Below are 19,328 nucleotides of genomic sequence, written 5' to 3'. Positions count from 1 at the left end.
AATATATACTATATATATTATATCTATATTATATATAATATAGATGTTATGTATATAATATGATATAATATAATATTATATACATAATATAATTATGTATATAATATAATAGTATATATAATATATAATATATAATATGTTATATATTATATATTATAATATATATATATAATGATATTATATATAATATTATATTTTATATATAATATTATATTATATATAATATATTATATATTAATATATACTATATTACATATATAGTACAGTATATATTAATATATACTATATTACATATATAGTATATATTAATATATAATACATTATATATAATTATATATTATATATAATATAATGGAAACAATCTAAATACTCTTCAACTGAGGAATGGATAATAAAAATGAGTTCCGCATGCACTATGAAATATAATAACACTGAAGATATAAGTGGAATTATGGATTTTTCAGGCAAATAGACAGAACAAGAATATATACTGAGGTATGTAACCCATACAAAGAAACCTAAACATCACCTTTTCTTTCTTATCTGTAGTTCTTAGATGAAAATCCAGAGATACAAATATACAAGAGTAATGAAAAGGGTATCAAGAAAAGAGACAATAGGTAGGGTGGGACTGAGGAATGAGAGGTTAATGGCAGGATAAAAGTACTCTAAAGAGGAGAACAGAATTATAGGAACAAGGTTTAAAGTAGGGATTAGGTAGATAATTTAATATAATAGGGTAGGTTTATAAGGGAGATATAAAAGCAAAGTAATTTGATTAAAACCCATGGAATCCTATTGTATATTTACCTATCTTATATTTAAACTTTTATTTTGTATTTATAGTTTATATTCAACCAGGTTTATTAAAACTACACAAAAATGTATACATATGTATATACATGTGCACACATGTATTTATATGTTAAATGAGATTTAGCCACCTGGCCTTCTATACTACCCACAAATAGGTAGTATTTGGAATGGGAAAATGCCTTTGGAATAATTTGTCAGGTTTTCCGTGTTGACTGCCAAAACAGTACAAATTATTTTGAGCTTGGGTGAAATGAAGTGGTTGTGGTAGGCCCTTATGTGTTACACTGTTATGATATATGACTCAGATAAATCTAACTGGATCTGTGAGACTAAATTTCTGTCCTGTCAGGCTGTGTTCCTGGTTGCAGAAATACTATTTAGGATGCCAAAGGAGAGCAGCAAACAGTTCTATCGAGATGTAACACCTAAGAACACTGACAATTAGAAGCATAGACAGATAATCAAAAGTGTACAAATGGTACTAGCATGTTGCTGACAACCAAGAACTGTGTGATATGGTTCATTAACCACTCAATGAGTGGGCGATCATCCCTGGAACTGTAAACTGTCAAGTGCCCATGGTTATTGGTAGTGGAAGTTTGAAATAAATCTCTTACTGTAAATTTGCTAGATCATGATCATTCCTACATATACTCTAAATCATATTTATAAACAAAAATAATTATAAATAGTATACCTCATGTAAAAGAGATCATTTTTCTTTTTTTCTTTTTTTTTCCTTTTTTTTAAAATTAGATATTTTATTTACAATTCAGATGGCATCCCCTATCCCCATTACCCAACACCCCCCTCAGGAAGCCCCTATCCCATGCCTCCTTTCCCTTTTTGCATTTATACATTTTTTAAAATAATGTTAATCATAGGCTTTATAAGTTTGGAATTGTTCAATCAGAGGTATAACCCACTGACCAACCTAGATATAACAACTATCTTTAACTGTTGGAGATACATGAATATCTGCCTCCCTGTGGCCCCCTCTTTCTCTTTCATCACCTAGCTTCTCCTCTCCTTCTTCTTCTCCTCTTCTTACTCCTTTTCTTCCTCTCAGTACTCCTCCTACCTTAGCTCCTCCTACATATCACCCTTCCTGTTAAAATGAAACTTTTCTCTCAAAATACAATTAGAGCATAATTATGCCAATTTGTACCAGTGAGGTACAGGATAGTCCTAATACCCAGTCCATCCTTTTGTTGACTGACCAGCTCCTCTGTCATCTATTCTAACTAAAACATTTAGTTCTGAACCTGGCTTTAGGATGAGTGTCAGCTGACGGCCATCCACTCAAATCTTTTCTCTTAAGGTCAATAGCTATATGTTTTCAACCCCATCAGAAATCCAGAATGACTGAGTTAACTATAATTGTGGGAAGCACAAATCATAGTTTCTAAAACTTAGCCAATTTATAGAGACCTCTGAACACCTGGACACTCGCTCTACTTCAAAACGTTGGAGCATCTGTTCTTCTGCCTTCTGGCCCAGGATCATCTGACAGACCTTAGTGCTGCAGAATTATTAAGGGCTGATTACTCTGTCTAGGCAGATATAATCAGTCGACTATTCTGCAAGTGTGTCCTTTTCTGGTGGAGTTAACAGGCAACAGTCCAGATTACCTTACATAGATAGCTGGTTTTCAAAACATCAGAAATCCTTAGAATTGACATGACAAACATTTCAGTATTAATGTTCATTTTCATTAGAGACCTGTCTGCTCCGGACAGCTTCCTATATTGAATTCTAAGAAATTGAGCATCCTTGGAGTTACTCCAGCTGTGGTGAGACAGCCACTAGGCAAGAATTGCCACTTTCCTTCTACAGACAAGAGATCATTTTTCTTACATACAGAAAGAATCATAGAAAACAGCATCTGGGCCAAAGGCAAACAACAACAGATTGAGGGGGCCAGGTCCCAAAGGATGAGTCTACATCTTAGCTCTGCTTTATTAGGAAGAAAATTCCTATTCAAAATTCAGATGTTAACCTAACACTGTTCTTTATATACCAGGGGCTGTTTTACGACATTTTCTTCCTTGCAATAGTCAACAGTGCACATCAGCATTTCCTTGTTTTCTCCATTCACCCACCACTACCCCCACATGCATAAACACAATCAGATTAATAACACTTTTCTGTTTGCGTACATATACGGTTTTAGGGATAACAATTCTGCATTGAGCAACCAATTAGAATGCTACTCTTCACCAAAGGAGGCTAATTTTGCTTCTTTTGGTACTCGTTAGTTTTCTGTGGTTATTTTAAGGGGTGGAATTCTACAACATTTTTCTTCTTCCATGTTAACATATCCATTGGCATAGTGCCATTTTCCTAATTCAACCATTTCTAGGAGATAAGCTTTACAAGTGAATTTCTGTTATTATGGCATTTAGTATCTTTGACTTCCAGTCTTTCTACTCACACCTCAGAGATGTTCCCTGGCCTCTAGATGGGGAGCTGTGATGTTTTTATGCGTGTGAAGTTGTACTTGTGTTATAACATGTTGTCTGGAGCTTTCTCCTCTCAGCCTACTTTTTGTATAAGATTACCCATCATAGTGAGAGAAGACTTAGATGATGCAATATCATCTTAATTAGGATGTCATGGTTCGATATCCTGGGTGATTTTAGTTCAGCAAACATTGAATTCATAGTTAATACTCTTGGTTGAATCTGAATACAATATAAAAATAATTTCTTAATTCTTATAACCATAACAGTAGTAAAAATATAATCAAGGAAAAGTAGAAGAAATAAAAAGCAAGTGGATTTCACAGTATTTAAAATAAATGGATATAGGATTATATGTGTCACAGAAATTAACTTAAAAATTACAAAACCTTCTTAATTATTTAATTTTAGGATATTATATTATAATAAAATCATTTGCCCCTTGTGTTTTCTCTTTGTGTAGTATCCCATATACCCCTCCTTTTTCTGTCATACTTGAAGATTTCCTTTTAAATTCATTTGTGTCATATTCAAAACTGTGAAAATTTGATGATTCACTCTGACTGTTTGTGATTATAGATAAGAACAGGGGAATTGGAATCAATGAATTTGTTTAGTTTCCATAAAGTTATTTAAGAAACAAAATGATTAGCTAAGTTTGTGCATATGCTTATACTCAAGCCCATCTATACTCAAGATACATGGAATTTCATAGAGCATGAATCCCAAAGAGAAGGAAAAAAAGAAACATTTGGAGTTCCGTCCTGGTTTGACCTCAACCTGAATGGATGAGGCAAATCTTTTAAGATTGTACATGAAGAAAAAGCCACTGGGAAATGTTGAGAATGGAGACTCTCAGGTGGTTTGTTACTCAATTGAAAATAAAGCCTGTTTACTTTTGCGATTGTCATGGTTGACTCAAGTTGCTACTGTTTGAACCTCAGCTTTGTCAAAGAATTCATTATCTCTCAACATGTAATGAGGCCAAAATATAGACACAAAGTAAGTAATAGTTAAAATAAACTTTACAATGGAAAATATAAAGGTGACAGTTGTAAGTGGATATTCAGAAGGATTATCATGAGCATGAAAGAAAAACATTGTCAATCATAAACAAATTTGTGGAGAGTAATGAACATTTGCAGTAAAAAATTTCAGAATCTTTCCCCTCAAATACACTAGAGCTATGTCCAGATGAAACGTGGATCTACATATTTAACAGGCAAAGCTGAAGAAACTTTAGAAGAACTGATCATGTTAAAGTATAAAACATAAGAATGGTGGGAGCACACCCTCATAAAAATTGGAAGAGGAGGTATGGGATAAGGGGTTTGGGGGGAGAAAGGAAGTGGAGATAACAGTGAAAGGTAAATATGTAAAATATCCCCCAAAAAAAAAAAAACCCAGATAATGGGTCTGGGGAAAAAAAAAAAGATAGTTTACTTATTTCAAACACTTTTCAAAGGTTTCCAGGAGATGCTTATTGGCTAAGATCTTATTTTAAGCTCTTCACAAAAGAATTTATGTCTCTGTTTAATATTCTCAAGAGAGATGCAAATCCTAATTTCTCTCAACAATTAATTGACAAAAGAGGAGTAATTTTAGAAAAAGTAGAAGCTCTCATTAATTTATATATTATATAGATTGATATAGATTGATTAATTGTTGGCTGTTTTATAATAGTCCTTTGATCTGAGGGTGGAAGGGGCATCCCTTGTTTATTCTTAACTTTCTAAAACTGAAAGCTCATGGCAAATCTGCTGCTGATTGCCTCTGGCATCGCTGAGACCAATAAAAACTAAGCCACAACTATGTGGAAGGACCCTTTTACTCTTAAATGGAGTGGCCAGGACCCAGTTCCTACATGGGGCCGAGGATTGATATGCATGTTTGATACCACAGAAGGCACAGTTAAATGGCCACCAGAAAGATTAATGAACTAAATAGATACCCCCACAAAACCAGGCCCAATTATAAATAAGATGAATAACAATTGACATCCAGGGAAGAGAAATTTCCCTGAGAATTCCCTTCTTTTTTCCTTTCCAGATAAAAAATTAATCACTGGTGATGTCTGCTGTTAGGAGTTCTAATCCTGACGCTGGCTTCCGGACTTATACTACTCAGACCTCCAATGGGCCTTTGACAAAGACATCAAACAGCTATAGACTGACATCACTAATCTGAAAAAAATCCCTCGTTTCGCTGTCTGATGCAATCCCCCCAAATTGCAAGGGACTTTATTGGACTTGATTTTCTCTTTTACAATAGAAAAGATTGTGCACAGCTCTAGACTGTGTACAGCCCTTAAAGAAGAATGCTGCTTTTACATAGACAAAACAGGGATGATTAAAGAGAGCATGAAAAAGGCCAGAGAAGGTCTTGAGAAAAGACAGAGAGAGAAAGAGAAAAATGAGAGCTTGTAAAAGAATTGGTCTTCAACCTCTCCATGATTGTTAACCCTACTTCCTTCCATCTTGGGACCATTAATTGGATTATTTTGCTTATTTCCTTTGGTTCCTGGGCCTTAAATAGTCTGACTAACTTTGTGAAACTACAGATAGATAATCTGATAGCAAAATCTATTCAGATACATTATCATAAGTTAGCAATGGAGGACCACAAGACTCTAGATGAGGATATTACTCTATCCAGGGTGCTCCCAAGTCCCATCTCCATCCAACCTAAAAGAGGGGACTTCTGCCCCTAGACCAAGCAGTGAGGGGCCACCCAGAACCCCCTCTGTCTGGCGATCTGAATTCTTGCTTAGGCTGCGAGGCTAAGCACTGCAAGGGAATATAAATAAAGTTAAAAATATGATTCTGGGTTCCCTGAGGGACAAGCCTGACTGCATAGGGGTTGATGTCAAAAGTATCCCCTCTCCAGGAAAAAGACATCGGGACAGGTATGGCCCTCATGCCTCACTGGACAACAACAGGAGGACCAGAGCCATTACAAGGTCCCCTTTAATTACTGGAGGTCAGACCTCTATCCCCGCCTTGGCAAGATTAGAATCGCCACAGTCCTTCCATAATTAGAGAAGGGAGGAGATGTCAGGGGCAGCCCTGCTTATACACTGAAGGCCTAAAATCAGCCATAAGCCTAAAATCAGCAATAGGCCTGACTTACATGCCTGCTAACACAAAGTCTTTGGTCTCTATGGAAAAACACTGAAACAGATGTCTATAAACTATTGTAAACAGGCAGCTTTTGTGGAAGTCTACCAGCTTGAGTAGTTATAGACCTTGTAAATAGGCAGCCTTGGCTGATAGTACTAACTTAGATAAGGACATGTGAAGCATAGGCAGAGCCATAGTGACCTGGCCCTGAACCTTCACCCAGCTGATACCTTATTCTGAATGATATCTGTACTCCCCCTGAACATCTATGCTCCTGTGTCATCCCCTTCCACACATCCTGCATTTTCGTGTTTATAACCCCTGTGTTAAAAAGTAAAAATTATTATTTGATAGTAATAAAAAAAAGAAAAAAAAAAGAAAAAAAGAAATGAAAAGAAAAGAAATGACACACAGTGTCCCCCTGGATCTGCTGACTTAGCTTCTGACAATCCATTTTCTTGTTCTCAGAAATACTTTTAATTATAAAATGTTATTGTGGTTTTTGTTAGTATGCTGGGTAAAATAATTTTTATTGATTTCATTTTAAAATTTCAAAGTTTGTAGTGAGTTAAAATGTCCTTCAACATAATTATAGGTCATATTTATTTTCATATTGTAAAATGCAAGTTAATCTGTTGAACATTTTTTTTTAAAAATGGAGTCCTTTTTGAGAATTTCATATATGAGCACTGTATTTACATAATTTTTTCTTTCTCTCCTTCCTCCCACTCTTTCCAACCCCCAGTACTGTTCAAATACATCTTATTTAATTATTGTTCATATATGTATGTATATATGTATACATGTATAAGTATGTATGTATATACAAATACTGATAAATAAAGTGTTTTAGGGAAAAAAAAATAAAGTATAAGAACTGGACATTGGACATAGGACCATTCCTTTAGAGAAAACACCAATGAGTGAATGTTTTATTCTAGGATTGAAAATGAGGTGAAGAAGAGAGGTGAACTTAATTAATCTTTAGGTATTTTGGACTATAGAAATAGTGTTGCATTAGCCAATACAAAATGTATATGCTTTGACTCCAACAAGGACACATAGAGTATCCAGGGCATATTTTCCTGTCATACAAAAGAAGAAATTTGATGTAAGCAGAAAATAATGAAATACATTTATTCTGATTTGACATCACCCTTAATGCATGATGATAATTTAATTGGGTGATATAGAATTCGAAAGCCAAAGGCCCTACTGGAAGTTGAGGATTCTGAGATAATTTGTCACTCAGCCATGGCTAAGGATTATTGATTTTCAGAATCATCATGGTTGATTCATCCTGATGCTGTGTAATTGATAGTTTGTATTTTACAGAAAAGTTATCTAATTTAGAATAATAGTATCTAAATTTTGTTATTAATTTTTTGATAGTAAACAAAGTATTTTATTGAAAATGTCAAGAAGCATATTGATGTTAGATGGTCTATGCAGAAGGATTTTGATAAATATTTGAATTTAAAATTGACTCTTTACAATGTATTTATTTTTCAGGAAAACACATGAACATCTGTAACCAGAAAATTTTGTATCATCTCTACCATACATAGATCCATATCCTGGAAAATCAGAGAGCAACATATTTAAGAGGCAAAGCTGGATAAGATTTAGGAGAACTGAAGACTTGAAACTTTAAAATCTTGTATATAAGAGGGAAGAAAATTCCTTTTGGACAACAATTATTCCATGTGTGAATTGTCTGATAATCCAGACAGAGAGACAGAGACATAGACATGATAAATTTTATCCACATTTAGATATTGGAACTTGGAGACAAAGTGAAAAACATATTGAACTATATGCATATAGTACAAACATATATAAATCTATTTTTGATAGTATATTTAAATATATTTTACAAGAGCACATGTATGCAGAATGTGTAAACACCTTAAAATATTAATAAAACACAGTAAATATAAATGAGTAATAATTTGAAGAGAGGATTATTAAAATGATGAAATGGAGCAATCATGTGACATGCTCTTTTCTTCTTTCTGAAAATATAAAATAAAATTCCAACTTGAAATCATAAAATATCAGTTGTACATTTTCTGTAGACAATGTGTGAATATTGCCAAAATAGTGGATGTGATTAAATCCACACAGGTGTTTGGGAAATGTGAAAACAAACAGGTGCCTTCCCCTGTTCATATTGATCCTGAGCATCAAGTCAAGAAATGCAGCAGCTGACTTACTGAGAAACAGAAGTCAGTGAAACACCATCTGTTTGGTTTGAAAAAGTCAACAAACAGAAGTATATCAACAATCTGTAATTGGATTATAACATGGATTGTCCTCCCATTCTTACTGGTAAGAAACAGAAAACAAATGCACAGGAAGAATGTGTGATTTTTCAGTGATATTCCCAGGAGTGTGCTTTTATACTAAATTGTGTTTGTTGACAATTTTACACAAAGCAAAATATTTTGTTAATTTATTTTCCCATATCTAAAATCTTCTCAAGCTTTTCAAATTTTCTAGATACAACAGGATCTTTTTATAATATCATTTGTTTTTCTTAGTTTTATTAGTGGCCCTATCAATTTATTCAGGGTTACATATGTTATTTTGTTTTGTAAGTTACTTTTGGTCCCTAATGTCCTCGCAAGGGAACAATAGAAAATGACAGTGTTCTTTCTATCTCACAACCTATCAGTGTTCTCTAGCTCAGAAAGGAAGTATGCAGTCCCATGATCCAGGTCCTCATTGTTGCTGTCTAGCAGACAGGCAAAATCTCCAATAGGCCCACCCTGCAGGCAAACATGCTAGCTGTGGACTAATATCCAGAATATATTCAAAATTAAAACACAATGTGTCAGAATTCCCATGGTACATGTCTTGTGAGACTGTGACATGAAGACAAATGTTTAAACAGAAGAGAAGCAGAGAGATGATGTGAGGGCTCAGAGACAACTTTTGGAGGGATTTCAAATTGTACAGCTACTCTGGAAAATAGTGTGGAGAATTCTCAATTGGGTAAATTTAAATGTACCATGTGACTCTGTCAAACAACTTCTTGCTTATGCCCAAATATCTTGACATGCTTTTTTCCCAAGTACTTGCTCATATATGTTTGTTGCTCCTATATTCATATCACCTAAGAAATGCAAATAACCCAAATCTCCTAAAACTGTCTCATGGATAATAAAAATGGTACATGCATACTATGGAATACTATTCAATGATGAGGGAAAGTGGAATCATGAAATTTGCATATAAATGCCTGGCACTATAATATATTGTTTTGAGTGAGATAACTCAGATCTAGAAAGACAAATAGGGCATGTTTTTTTCTCTTGTGTTCTTCCTAGATTTTAGGAATCACTTGAGACCTTGTAATAGTCATACCTCAAGTCAATATCTCCACCAAATCCTTTCATTTAGGGTACAGTAAATCTTGTGAAAGGGAGGTAGAAAGACTATAATAGCCATGGGTGATGGAGAACACCAATCACTCAAGGCTTTCTAAATCAACATGATGGATGGACATATGAACATACTGAAACTGAAGCACCATGCTGAAGGCCTGCACAGGTCTCTACCACAAGGAGACCTGGAGATAAGAGATGTGGACACATGCCCCATTCCTAACCCAGAAGCAAATTCCCAATGATAGGCACTTTCAAATGAAAACTTAGTTTCCTTCAAGGGAATCTCACTGAGAAATCAAACTAAACTTTTGGGTAGCTACAAGCTCAACAGTAGATGGCCAGCAGAAATCAGACTCTACACCATATTTGGAGGTTTCTTTTCTCACAATGTTGTGTTTTTCCTTTTAAAAATAAATATTATCTAATGTTAAAATTTCCATTATTTTATGTTATTATTTTAGTTTTTCATTTTCTAATGAATGAATTTTTATTACTTAATAATTTTATATATTTACATTCCAAATGTTGTCCCACAGTATTTACCCCTGATGGTTCTTTCCTACAATTTCCTTCCTCTTGACCTCTTTTCTTTCCCCTTTATATACTATATATCATTTTCATATATATTATGACTTTCAAGTTAGTAATTTTATAGGATTCCAGAATGTATAAAATAATTCATGTGTGCTTTTTGTGCCTTCTTTTGGGCTATGACTAAATATCTGTTCAGTTGATAGAAGAATGGAAACAATAACTTGTACATTGAAAACAATAACTTGTACTATGAAGTAACAATTCTATGTTAAGAACTACAGGAATTAAAGGAAGGTGAGAATAGGAAGAGAGAAAAAACTCATTATTCTACATCAGATGATCAGCCTTGCAAACATATATACAAGTAAAATTATATAGTCTGAGCAATAGTGTTAATATGTGTGTTTGCTTTTGTTTGTGTATGTCTGTGTGTGTGCATGTGTGTATGTGTATGTGTGGTGTGTATGTTTATCAACAATATGTCAAGAAAGAAATCATGAAGATGCATATGGGATTGTTTAGAAGGGGAAAAGAATATGGGAATTTTGTAATTATAGCCTCAAATACAAATTTGATGGTGATATAACTTGAATAAGATTTAAAGAAAATGTCGTGAGGAATATACCTTTAATGTTTTACAGTGATATAGCTATAAACCATGGGTTTTCAAGCAAAAATGTCACAGTGCTAACAGTAGCTTATTCCATGTGTGAGTGAGTACAGCCCCAGAGGATAAACAATACTCTCAAATTTTGATAGTATTTTTGGTTGTTCCTAGATATAGCAGACTAGATCTTGTTTCTAATTACAACTGAGATCCTGGATCTGATATATAAAGAAGTCAAAATGTTGCTGGGGAAGAGGTACATTTCCTTAGGAAATATTAAAGCTTAAATTTTAGCTTAAATACAGTCCATTTACATGTATGTACAGTCTTTCAGAATGTCATTTTTTATAGACTTTGAAATTCTGAATGTATCTTTAAATGCATATCACATTGTTTAAATGAATCATAATAAGATATATTGATATGTGTTTTGACCTTTACCCAACACTATAGTTCTGGAGCCAAAGCCTTTACTTATAAATGCTATCATAGAGATTGTCCTTTCATTCTAACAGGAATGCTCAATCATCAAAACATATGACATGAAGGATAATCTTTTTACTTTAAGGACATGAGTTCATATTTCATGAACCAGGGCCCCAGCAGGAAGTACTGGAGAGAACTGATTTGTTGTGATAGAAAATGATTGGTTGATTCTGTGTGCTTCTTTTTAACTATCTGTATATAAACCTTTGTCAGTCCACATCTTTCACAACTATTTATCTACTTTGAGCTTCTGTAGAAGAGCAAAGGTCTGGTGCCATCATGGTAAACTTCTTGCTGCTGGCTTTGGCATTTGGACTGGCTCGGGCTGAGGTAAATTTATGTATTTATGTGTGATCTTCCTCAGTAGCTTTATTTTATGGATGTGTTATATCATTCAGTTAATCCATGCAAGTCCATGGATTTCTGACTTTCGTTCAGGTACACTTTAAAGTCAGATGTTCTCTAAGATGAAAGAAGTGAAATAAGGGATTGGATTTTCAGAGTATATGAGGACAAGGATAAGCAGTCTCAGGTTTATGATTCTATGTAAATCAAGTCACCATATTTTCTGGGTTCTGCTTCATTTCTAGGACATTATCTTGAACTAAAAATGAAATATTATTGATGAATATTTCTAGTAATTTCAAAAATATAAAGGATTGAGAGAAGAGATGTGAATACCAACTCATATTCTAATGGTCTGTATGGTTTTCTTTGTTATTTTTATTGCTTTTACAGCTTGAAGGAAATGGAAAACTGTTGCTATCGCTGCTAGTAATTCAGACAAGGTAGAGATAAGTGGACCACTGAGAATCTATTGTCGTGAAATTACTTGTGAAGAGGAATGCAAAATACTCAAAGTGACATTTTATGTCAAGTAAGCAAATTATCAAGAATGTAAACTGAGCAAACTCTTTTTATTTCTTATCTTTAATTCTGTGTACTTTAAAGAAGACTGTTTTGGTTCTAGTCATGAAACCAAAGACCCCATTTTGGCAATGTGATAATAGTATTCTATGATGGGACATATCTTGACACCACTCAAAGAGATAATCAGTGTCTCAATTTCACGAGTACATGCTGAGTAATCATTGTGGTTGGAGGGCTGCCATTGAATTTTATCATCTGTGTTAGACACAGAACTCTCTAAAGAAATCATCTGGAGTTAGGTGTTATCAAATATGTCAAAGCCATATGTTATGTTATTCAATTAAAGGTTTTATAAAAATCTTTCACAAATGGGTCAGATAAATATTGTTTTAGAATTGCTTTTTTTTTCTAAAGCTCTATGCTCAAAGGGTCTCTCTGACATTTGGATTACTGTGTCCAATATGTAGTTATACGTAACTCAATAAGAACTGAATAAGCTTAGAACCATTTCTCTCTTATAGCCACAACTGTAAGTTTTAGGTTACATATATCACCACTTAAAATACACACACACACACACACACACACACACACACACACACATATGTATATGTATATGTATATGTATATGTATATGTATATATATATATATATATATATATATATATATTCCCATGCCTATATTATGGCTAGACTAAAACAAGAGAATTTTACATGAAAAGTCATACTCGATGACTATTGAAGTTTGTATAAGGACATCACCAGAACCTTTATACCATGTGGCAAATTTGGCACAAATAAAGAAAGGCAACTATATGACCACAAACACTATGACATTTCCTAAACAAGATTTAGAAAATATTGAGGTGAACAGAAGTAATTAGTTCTTATCTCTGTACAGTGTTAACTTTCATTGATCACAGCGCTACCTCAAATGCATTATAATGCTTGAAGATCTTTAATATGAATTCAATGTTAGCAAAGAACAAACCATAGGTTCTCTCTTTGATATTTTAGGGAAAATGGACAGTGCTCATTGACCACAGTCACTGGGTATTTGCAAGAGGATGGCAAGACCTACCTAACTCTGTGTAAGTACAGATTCAGGGAGCACCCTCTATGACCAAATCATTGTTGTTGTGTGTGCTGATAGTTCAGCTGTCCAAAGGTCCATAGATAAAGAGCAAATTTGGCTGCTTGGAAATTTATTAATCTCTCCAACACCCTCAAATATGCTACCAAATCCAAATAAATTCTAGGTTACCTGAGGTTTACTTGGAGAAGGCCTCTATCACATAACCATGTGAATAATTTTAACAATATATTTTCCAAGTAGTTTTTCCCATAGATAAATCATTTAGCAATAATTTTTACTGTGGTTTTTCTTTCATATATTACACCACTTTTTTATTTGCCAAATCTGGTACTCTCTAGAAGGCCTCAATATCATCAAATTCTTTGGAAACTTCATGTCTCTGGCTCCCCTGTCTTTATATTACAAAGATGATCTGTCATACTTGAGTGATGGAAATTTTAGTTTTCACTTTTACTTTAAATGTTTGTTTGCTCATATTTTGTATGGATTATAATATTTAGAATATGGAAAAAATTTAGTTTTGAAGAGCAACTATGGACAAAAAATTTGTTTAAAGATGTCAGAGTGACTCTTTTACATTTGTAATGACTGCTAAAATAATAGCTACATTGTTCAACTAAATTTTATACAATTTGACCTTTGACTTGATAATAAAACAAGCAAAACAACACAAACAAAAAAACAAAGACCAGAATGTACATTCTATTAAGACCAGAGTATACATTCTATTAAGACCAGTGGTAAGAAAATGCTTTTACCTAACTTTACATGGTGGTTTAAAAAGTCTTGTTAATGAAAGGGACCAGATGTATCATAGAATAAGTAGAAATGTTACTCACACAATCACTGTCTCTCTGTCCCTCCCCCACCTCTCTCTCACACACACAGATTGACTGGTTATCTCTACAAATTTCATACTTACATTCTTTTTTATCAATAATAGAAAAAAGTACACAATTTTGTCCATGTTACTAATTAGTAACTATCTCTTTTTGCACATGTATGCATTCTCCCACCAAGTGTTGCTATGTTTAAACTTCTCACAAAATTCACAAGGAGCCTTTGATATCTGCTCGAAAACAGCAGAAATACCTAACCACCATCCCACCTGTCTTGATACAAAGTATTCAGAGGAATGGACAATGTCTGTACTTTGGATTTCTAATTAGTTTTGCAGTATAGAAATAGATATTGTTCACATTAGAATGTATTATGTAAAATGAATGCCTACAGGAATAGCCATGCATGCATGGGCTGAATAATAATGAATCAGAGATGATTGCTACTGTCAGGATCACCGATAATATTTCACAAATAAGAGATATCAAATAAAGTAGAAAATTGAGTGTCACTGACTTTTGAAATATTTCCATTATCATTACAGTTGAGGGGGAAAATCGTTATGTAATTGTGAAGCAGACACCAGAGAACATAGTCTTTTATAGTGAGAATGTGGACAGAGCCAGCCGGAGAACAAAACTGATATATGTTGTTGGTAAGCATGGCAGTGGATCTCTGAAATAGTAACAAAAGTACTCTTCTACAAATAAGAACTAAGCTAGATTCACCCACAAATACAGTGTTATAGGATTTCCAAAGTCCTTTCCACTAACTGATAAGCAGATTGTTGTGTGGACCTACTTGTATATTATATCGCAATTTCAGTAGCATGACACTAATAATTGTGGTCAATGAAGAAAGTGATTGGAAGACTTCATGTTCATGTTTCTTCCCTAGAAAAATGGAGCATATGTGATTATCCAAGGTTCAGACCATTTTCAGTGTCATTTCACCAATATGTAGAAAATTAAAACATAGAATATAGCCCAATAGAAATGTGAAGTTTCCATTTTCCTTTGAAGTTTGTGATGCTTTTATTTTTAAGAGTAGATGGATTGATATATGTACTTCCATAGAGAAATAGTTTCTGTTTTTATTCATCATGAAATACTAGAAAGTGATCTCATACCACAATTTTTTACCTTATTAAGTGTGTCCATGACCATTGGGTAAATTTTTATTATCAGTATTGACCCATTCTTGGTGAATGAATTTGGAGAGGTTGGGACTTTTCATTTAGTATCATGATGGGACACAAAGGAAGCCATGTATATAATGTAGGATTGTCACAAACAAATCTCTGACATTATTATTCATTGGAATGCAGGGCCATAAACCTTTAACTTCTGAACAAAGGGAAAGACTTGTGAGTTATGCTGTGGAAAAGAACATTCCTCCTGAAAACATTCGAGATCTCCTGGAGACAGGTAAAGTTAATGCATGTTGGTTTTTGCTATAGCATATGTATATATACATATATATGTATATATATATGTGTATATATATGTGTGTGTGTGTGTGTGTGTGTGTGTTTGTGTACGTATGTATAAAATTCCTGATTTAGATTGAATTATTTGGGAGGTGTCCTCATTTCCTATTGACAAAACCATTGTTTCTTTTTATCCCACTTACATTCTTTTACAGATACCTGTCCTCAGTAATATCTTCTGTAGGTGAGTAGAAACAGAAGCCATATATACCCATCTCTATGTTTTAATTGAGAAGGTTTTTGGGTAAAAATTTGACATAAACATGTTAGTAAAAGTACTTGCTTTTAAATGAAGCAAAATCAAGACAGTGTGTTACTAATGCTTTATATTTGAAAATCCTATAGTGACAAGTATGACATAGAGAATAATTTCATTCACAAAACAATATTAGAAATGTTTGTATCATTCAGATTTGATGTTTTTATTTTGAAACATATTCAATCAAGAAAATGTGTTTTTTTTTCATTTGAAAACTTAATTTATACATGAAGTGTGGAATATATTTTCAACAGACTTAGTAAAAGTCTGTTGACTTTTCAATATCTACTTTGATCACTCTCAGTCTAAATTTGCATGTAGGATCACACTCTCATTACTTCCTGTAGAAACTCTCTCTAAGCCAATATATGGGGCACAGGTAATTTTTATGAAAGAAATTCCTTGTATACAATTATTTCTCTATAGTCTACACTGTTATATTTAACTTTATTCTCCTGCAATCTCAGTGATAAAACCTTTCCTGTCACCTCAATCATGTATCACTTTTTTCATGTTTGCACAGATAACAACAGGATGAGAATTATGTGTCAGAACCTCTTGACCATGGAATCAGTATTACGTATAATTCACCTTTCCTTTCAAAACACATTTTTTCTCCCTTGTGCAGTCAGGATACTGCATACCAAATTCCCTGACTGGCCTTTCCTTCCTCTTCTCATGGTCTATGACCTGTTCTTCCTTTTTGAATAATTAAATAAAGTGATTCATGAAGCAAAAATGACCTTGTGAAAAGAGTCTCATTCAAAAGGCATGTGAATGTAATACATAAATAAATGTAACAAATAAATGTGAAACAAATGATATCTTTATAACTAAAACTATTGTAATACTTGAAAATGTCACATTCTAGAGGCATTGCCAAGAACACCACAGAAGTGAGCTTTCTATTTGCTTAGTATTTAGTTCACCTATAATTGGTCATAGGATGTTGAATATCCCAGCACACTAAAATATTTCACATAACAAACTCGTTGGTTCTGGCTACATTTTCCACATAATTTAAAACAGACAAAATACATTTCTTTTCCAGAAATCCATCTAAGGGGATTATCTTTGCTTAATGACTTCAGCAATCAAAATGAATACAAGTATAGTTAAATAGTATACAAATGAGTCAATCAGTTTTGAGAAATAGAATAAATTCACTGTAATGATAATTCATAACAATAAACCCTACAAATATGCATTTATATACTACATTTTTTCTATGTGTATGGAATGTAGTTAGCTATCAAAAAAGAAAAGGCATATGCAGTCTTCTTTGAGGACTTGGAACAGTGAAAGGGAGAAGATGCTAGACAGTGGTATTACATCATGTTTCCTAAAGTCTAAAGATGAAACACATGCTAAGTAGTATCCATAAGCAGCAGATGTAATTAAGAAACCATGACATAGTCTTTTTGTTGTTGAAAGAGGGCTGTTATTTCACATTCCTTTCTGTGCCTTGTAAAAAGATATTACTTTAAAAAGTTACTTATCTATAACATTTTTTTACAGTCCAGCCATTATCCACCTCCCATTCCACCCTTGGACAGTTCATCATCCCGTTCATTCTGCCCTGTCTCCAAGAGGATGTTTCCTATACCCCTAGACACACCCACACACCTTGCCAGGCCTCCCCACTTTCTGCGGCCTCCAATCTCTTGAGGGTTAGGTGCATCTGCTCTCATTGAGGCCATACCAGACAGTCCTCTGCTGTATATGTGTCTGGGGCCTCATAGCAGCTAGAGTATGCTGACTGGTTGTTGACACAATGTTTGAGAGATCTCAGGGGTCCAGGTTTTTTGACCTATGGGGTCACCTTCTTCATCAACCTCTTCCAGTCTTTCCCTAAGTCAACCACAGGGGACCCAGACTTCAGACCATTGTTTGGGTGTAATTATCTGTATCAGTCTCAGCTGGTTGTTTGGCCTCTTGGAGGACAGCATGCTAGGCTTCTGTCTGTAAGTACATCATAGCATCAGTAATAGTGTCAGGCCTTGGAGCTTCCCCTTGAGATAGGTTCCCAATTTGGTTCAGTCACTGAACCTCTTTTCCGTCAGTCTCCTCTACATTTTTGTCACTGAAGTTTTTTCATACAGGAATAATTTTGAATCAGAGTTTTGACAGTGGGGTTTGCAAACCCCATTCCTCAATTTGATGCCCTGTTTTTCTACTGGAGATGGTCTCTATGAGTTCCCCCTCCCCACTGTTGGGCATTTCATCTGAAGACCTCTTTGTTGAGTCTTGAGAGTCTCTCACCTCCCAGGTCTCTGGTACATTCTAGAGAGACCCCCGACTTCCCATCTCCTGAGGTTGCTTACTTCTATTTATCCCTGCTGGTCCTCAGGGCTTCACTCCTGAACTTCTTCCCCGGAATACCTGATCATGTTCCACTTTCTCATCTTTTCCCTCTCCTACCCATATCCCTCTCTCCCTTTGTCTCCTGTGATTGCTTTCTTCACCCTCCCAAGTGGGAACTGAAGCATCCTTACTTGGGCCCTTCTGTACATTATCCTTCTTGAGTCCTGTGCATTTCTGGGTGTTCTGCACATTTTTGGCTAGCATCCACTATTAGTGAGTACATACCATGCATGCCCTTTTGGGTCTGAGGTACCTCACTCAGGATGATATTTTCTAGTTCCGTGCATTTGCCTTCAAAACTCATTTTGTCCCTCATTCTTAATAAGCTGAATAGTATTCAATTGTGTAATGAACCACAATTTTTGTATCCATTCTTCTGTTGTAGGACATCTGGGTTGTTTCCAGCTTCTGGCTATCAAAAAATAAGGCCACTATGAACATAGTGGAACACATGCCCTTGTGGTATGTTAGGGCATCTTTTAGATATATACCCAGGAGTGGTATAGTTGGGTCTTCAGGTAGATCTATTTCTATTTTCTGAGGAAACTCAAGATTGATTTCCAGAGTGTTTGCACCAGTTTGCAATCCTACCAGCAATGGAGGAGTGTTCCTCTTTCTCCACATTCTCACCAACAGGTGCTGTCACCTGAGTGTTTTATCTTAGTCATTCTGATTGGTTTAAGCTGGAATCTCAGAGTCATTTTGATTTGCATTTCCCTGATTACTGAGGACTTTGAACATTTCTTTAAGTGCTTCTCGGCCATTTGAGATTCCTCTGTCGAGGCTTCTTGTTTAGTTTTATACTCCATTTTTTGATTGGTTGTTTGGGTTTTTTTTTTTTTTTTGGAAGTTAACTTCTTAAGTTCTTTATATATTTTGGATTTTTAGCCTCTTTCAGATGTAGGGTGAGTGAAGTTTTTTCGAAATCTGTAGGCTGCCAATTTGTCCTGTTGACTATGGCCTTTGCTTTACAGAAGCTTTTCAGTTTGATCAG

At 34.4% G+C, this 19,328-nt stretch overlaps 1 protein-coding gene across 1 annotated transcript; it reads left to right on the top strand.

Annotated features, from left to right (window-relative positions):
- The first annotated feature begins 11,695 nt into the window (after positions 1–11,695).
- LOC143435589 (odorant-binding protein 1a-like) lies at positions 11,696–16,709 on the top strand. The gene is made up of 7 exons (XM_076918977.1): positions 11,696–11,746; positions 12,160–12,293; positions 13,304–13,377; positions 14,767–14,878; positions 15,552–15,649; positions 15,867–15,895; positions 16,494–16,709. The coding sequence occupies exons 1-6, from the start codon at positions 11,696–11,698 to the stop codon at positions 15,881–15,883; spliced, it is 486 nt and encodes a 161-aa protein (XP_076775092.1). The 3' UTR covers positions 15,884–15,895; positions 16,494–16,709.
- Positions 16,710–19,328: the final 2,619 nt, after the last annotated feature.

The sequence above is a fragment of the Arvicanthis niloticus genome, chromosome X, assembly GCF_011762505.2.
Source record: "Arvicanthis niloticus isolate mArvNil1 chromosome X, mArvNil1.pat.X, whole genome shotgun sequence".
Taxonomy (NCBI): Eukaryota; Metazoa; Chordata; class Mammalia; order Rodentia; family Muridae; genus Arvicanthis; species Arvicanthis niloticus.
This window is presented reverse-complemented; position numbering and strand designations above follow the sequence as displayed.

What these genes read in the sequence shown, in the direction of transcription:
- LOC143435589 (XM_076918977.1), top strand. Translation starts at nt 11,696, where the DNA reads ATGGTAAACTTCTTGCTGCTGGCTTTGGCATTTGGACTGGCTCGGGCT. An exon ending in TTGGACTGGCTCGGGCTGAG is followed by an intron (nt 11,747 to 12,159) that starts GTAAATTTATGT and finishes TTTACAGCTTGA; the next exon opens with AGGAAATGGAAAACTGTTGC. An exon ending in CAAGACCTACCTAACTCTGT is followed by an intron (nt 13,378 to 14,766) that starts GTAAGTACAGAT and finishes TTATCATTACAG; the next exon opens with TTGAGGGGGAAAATCGTTAT.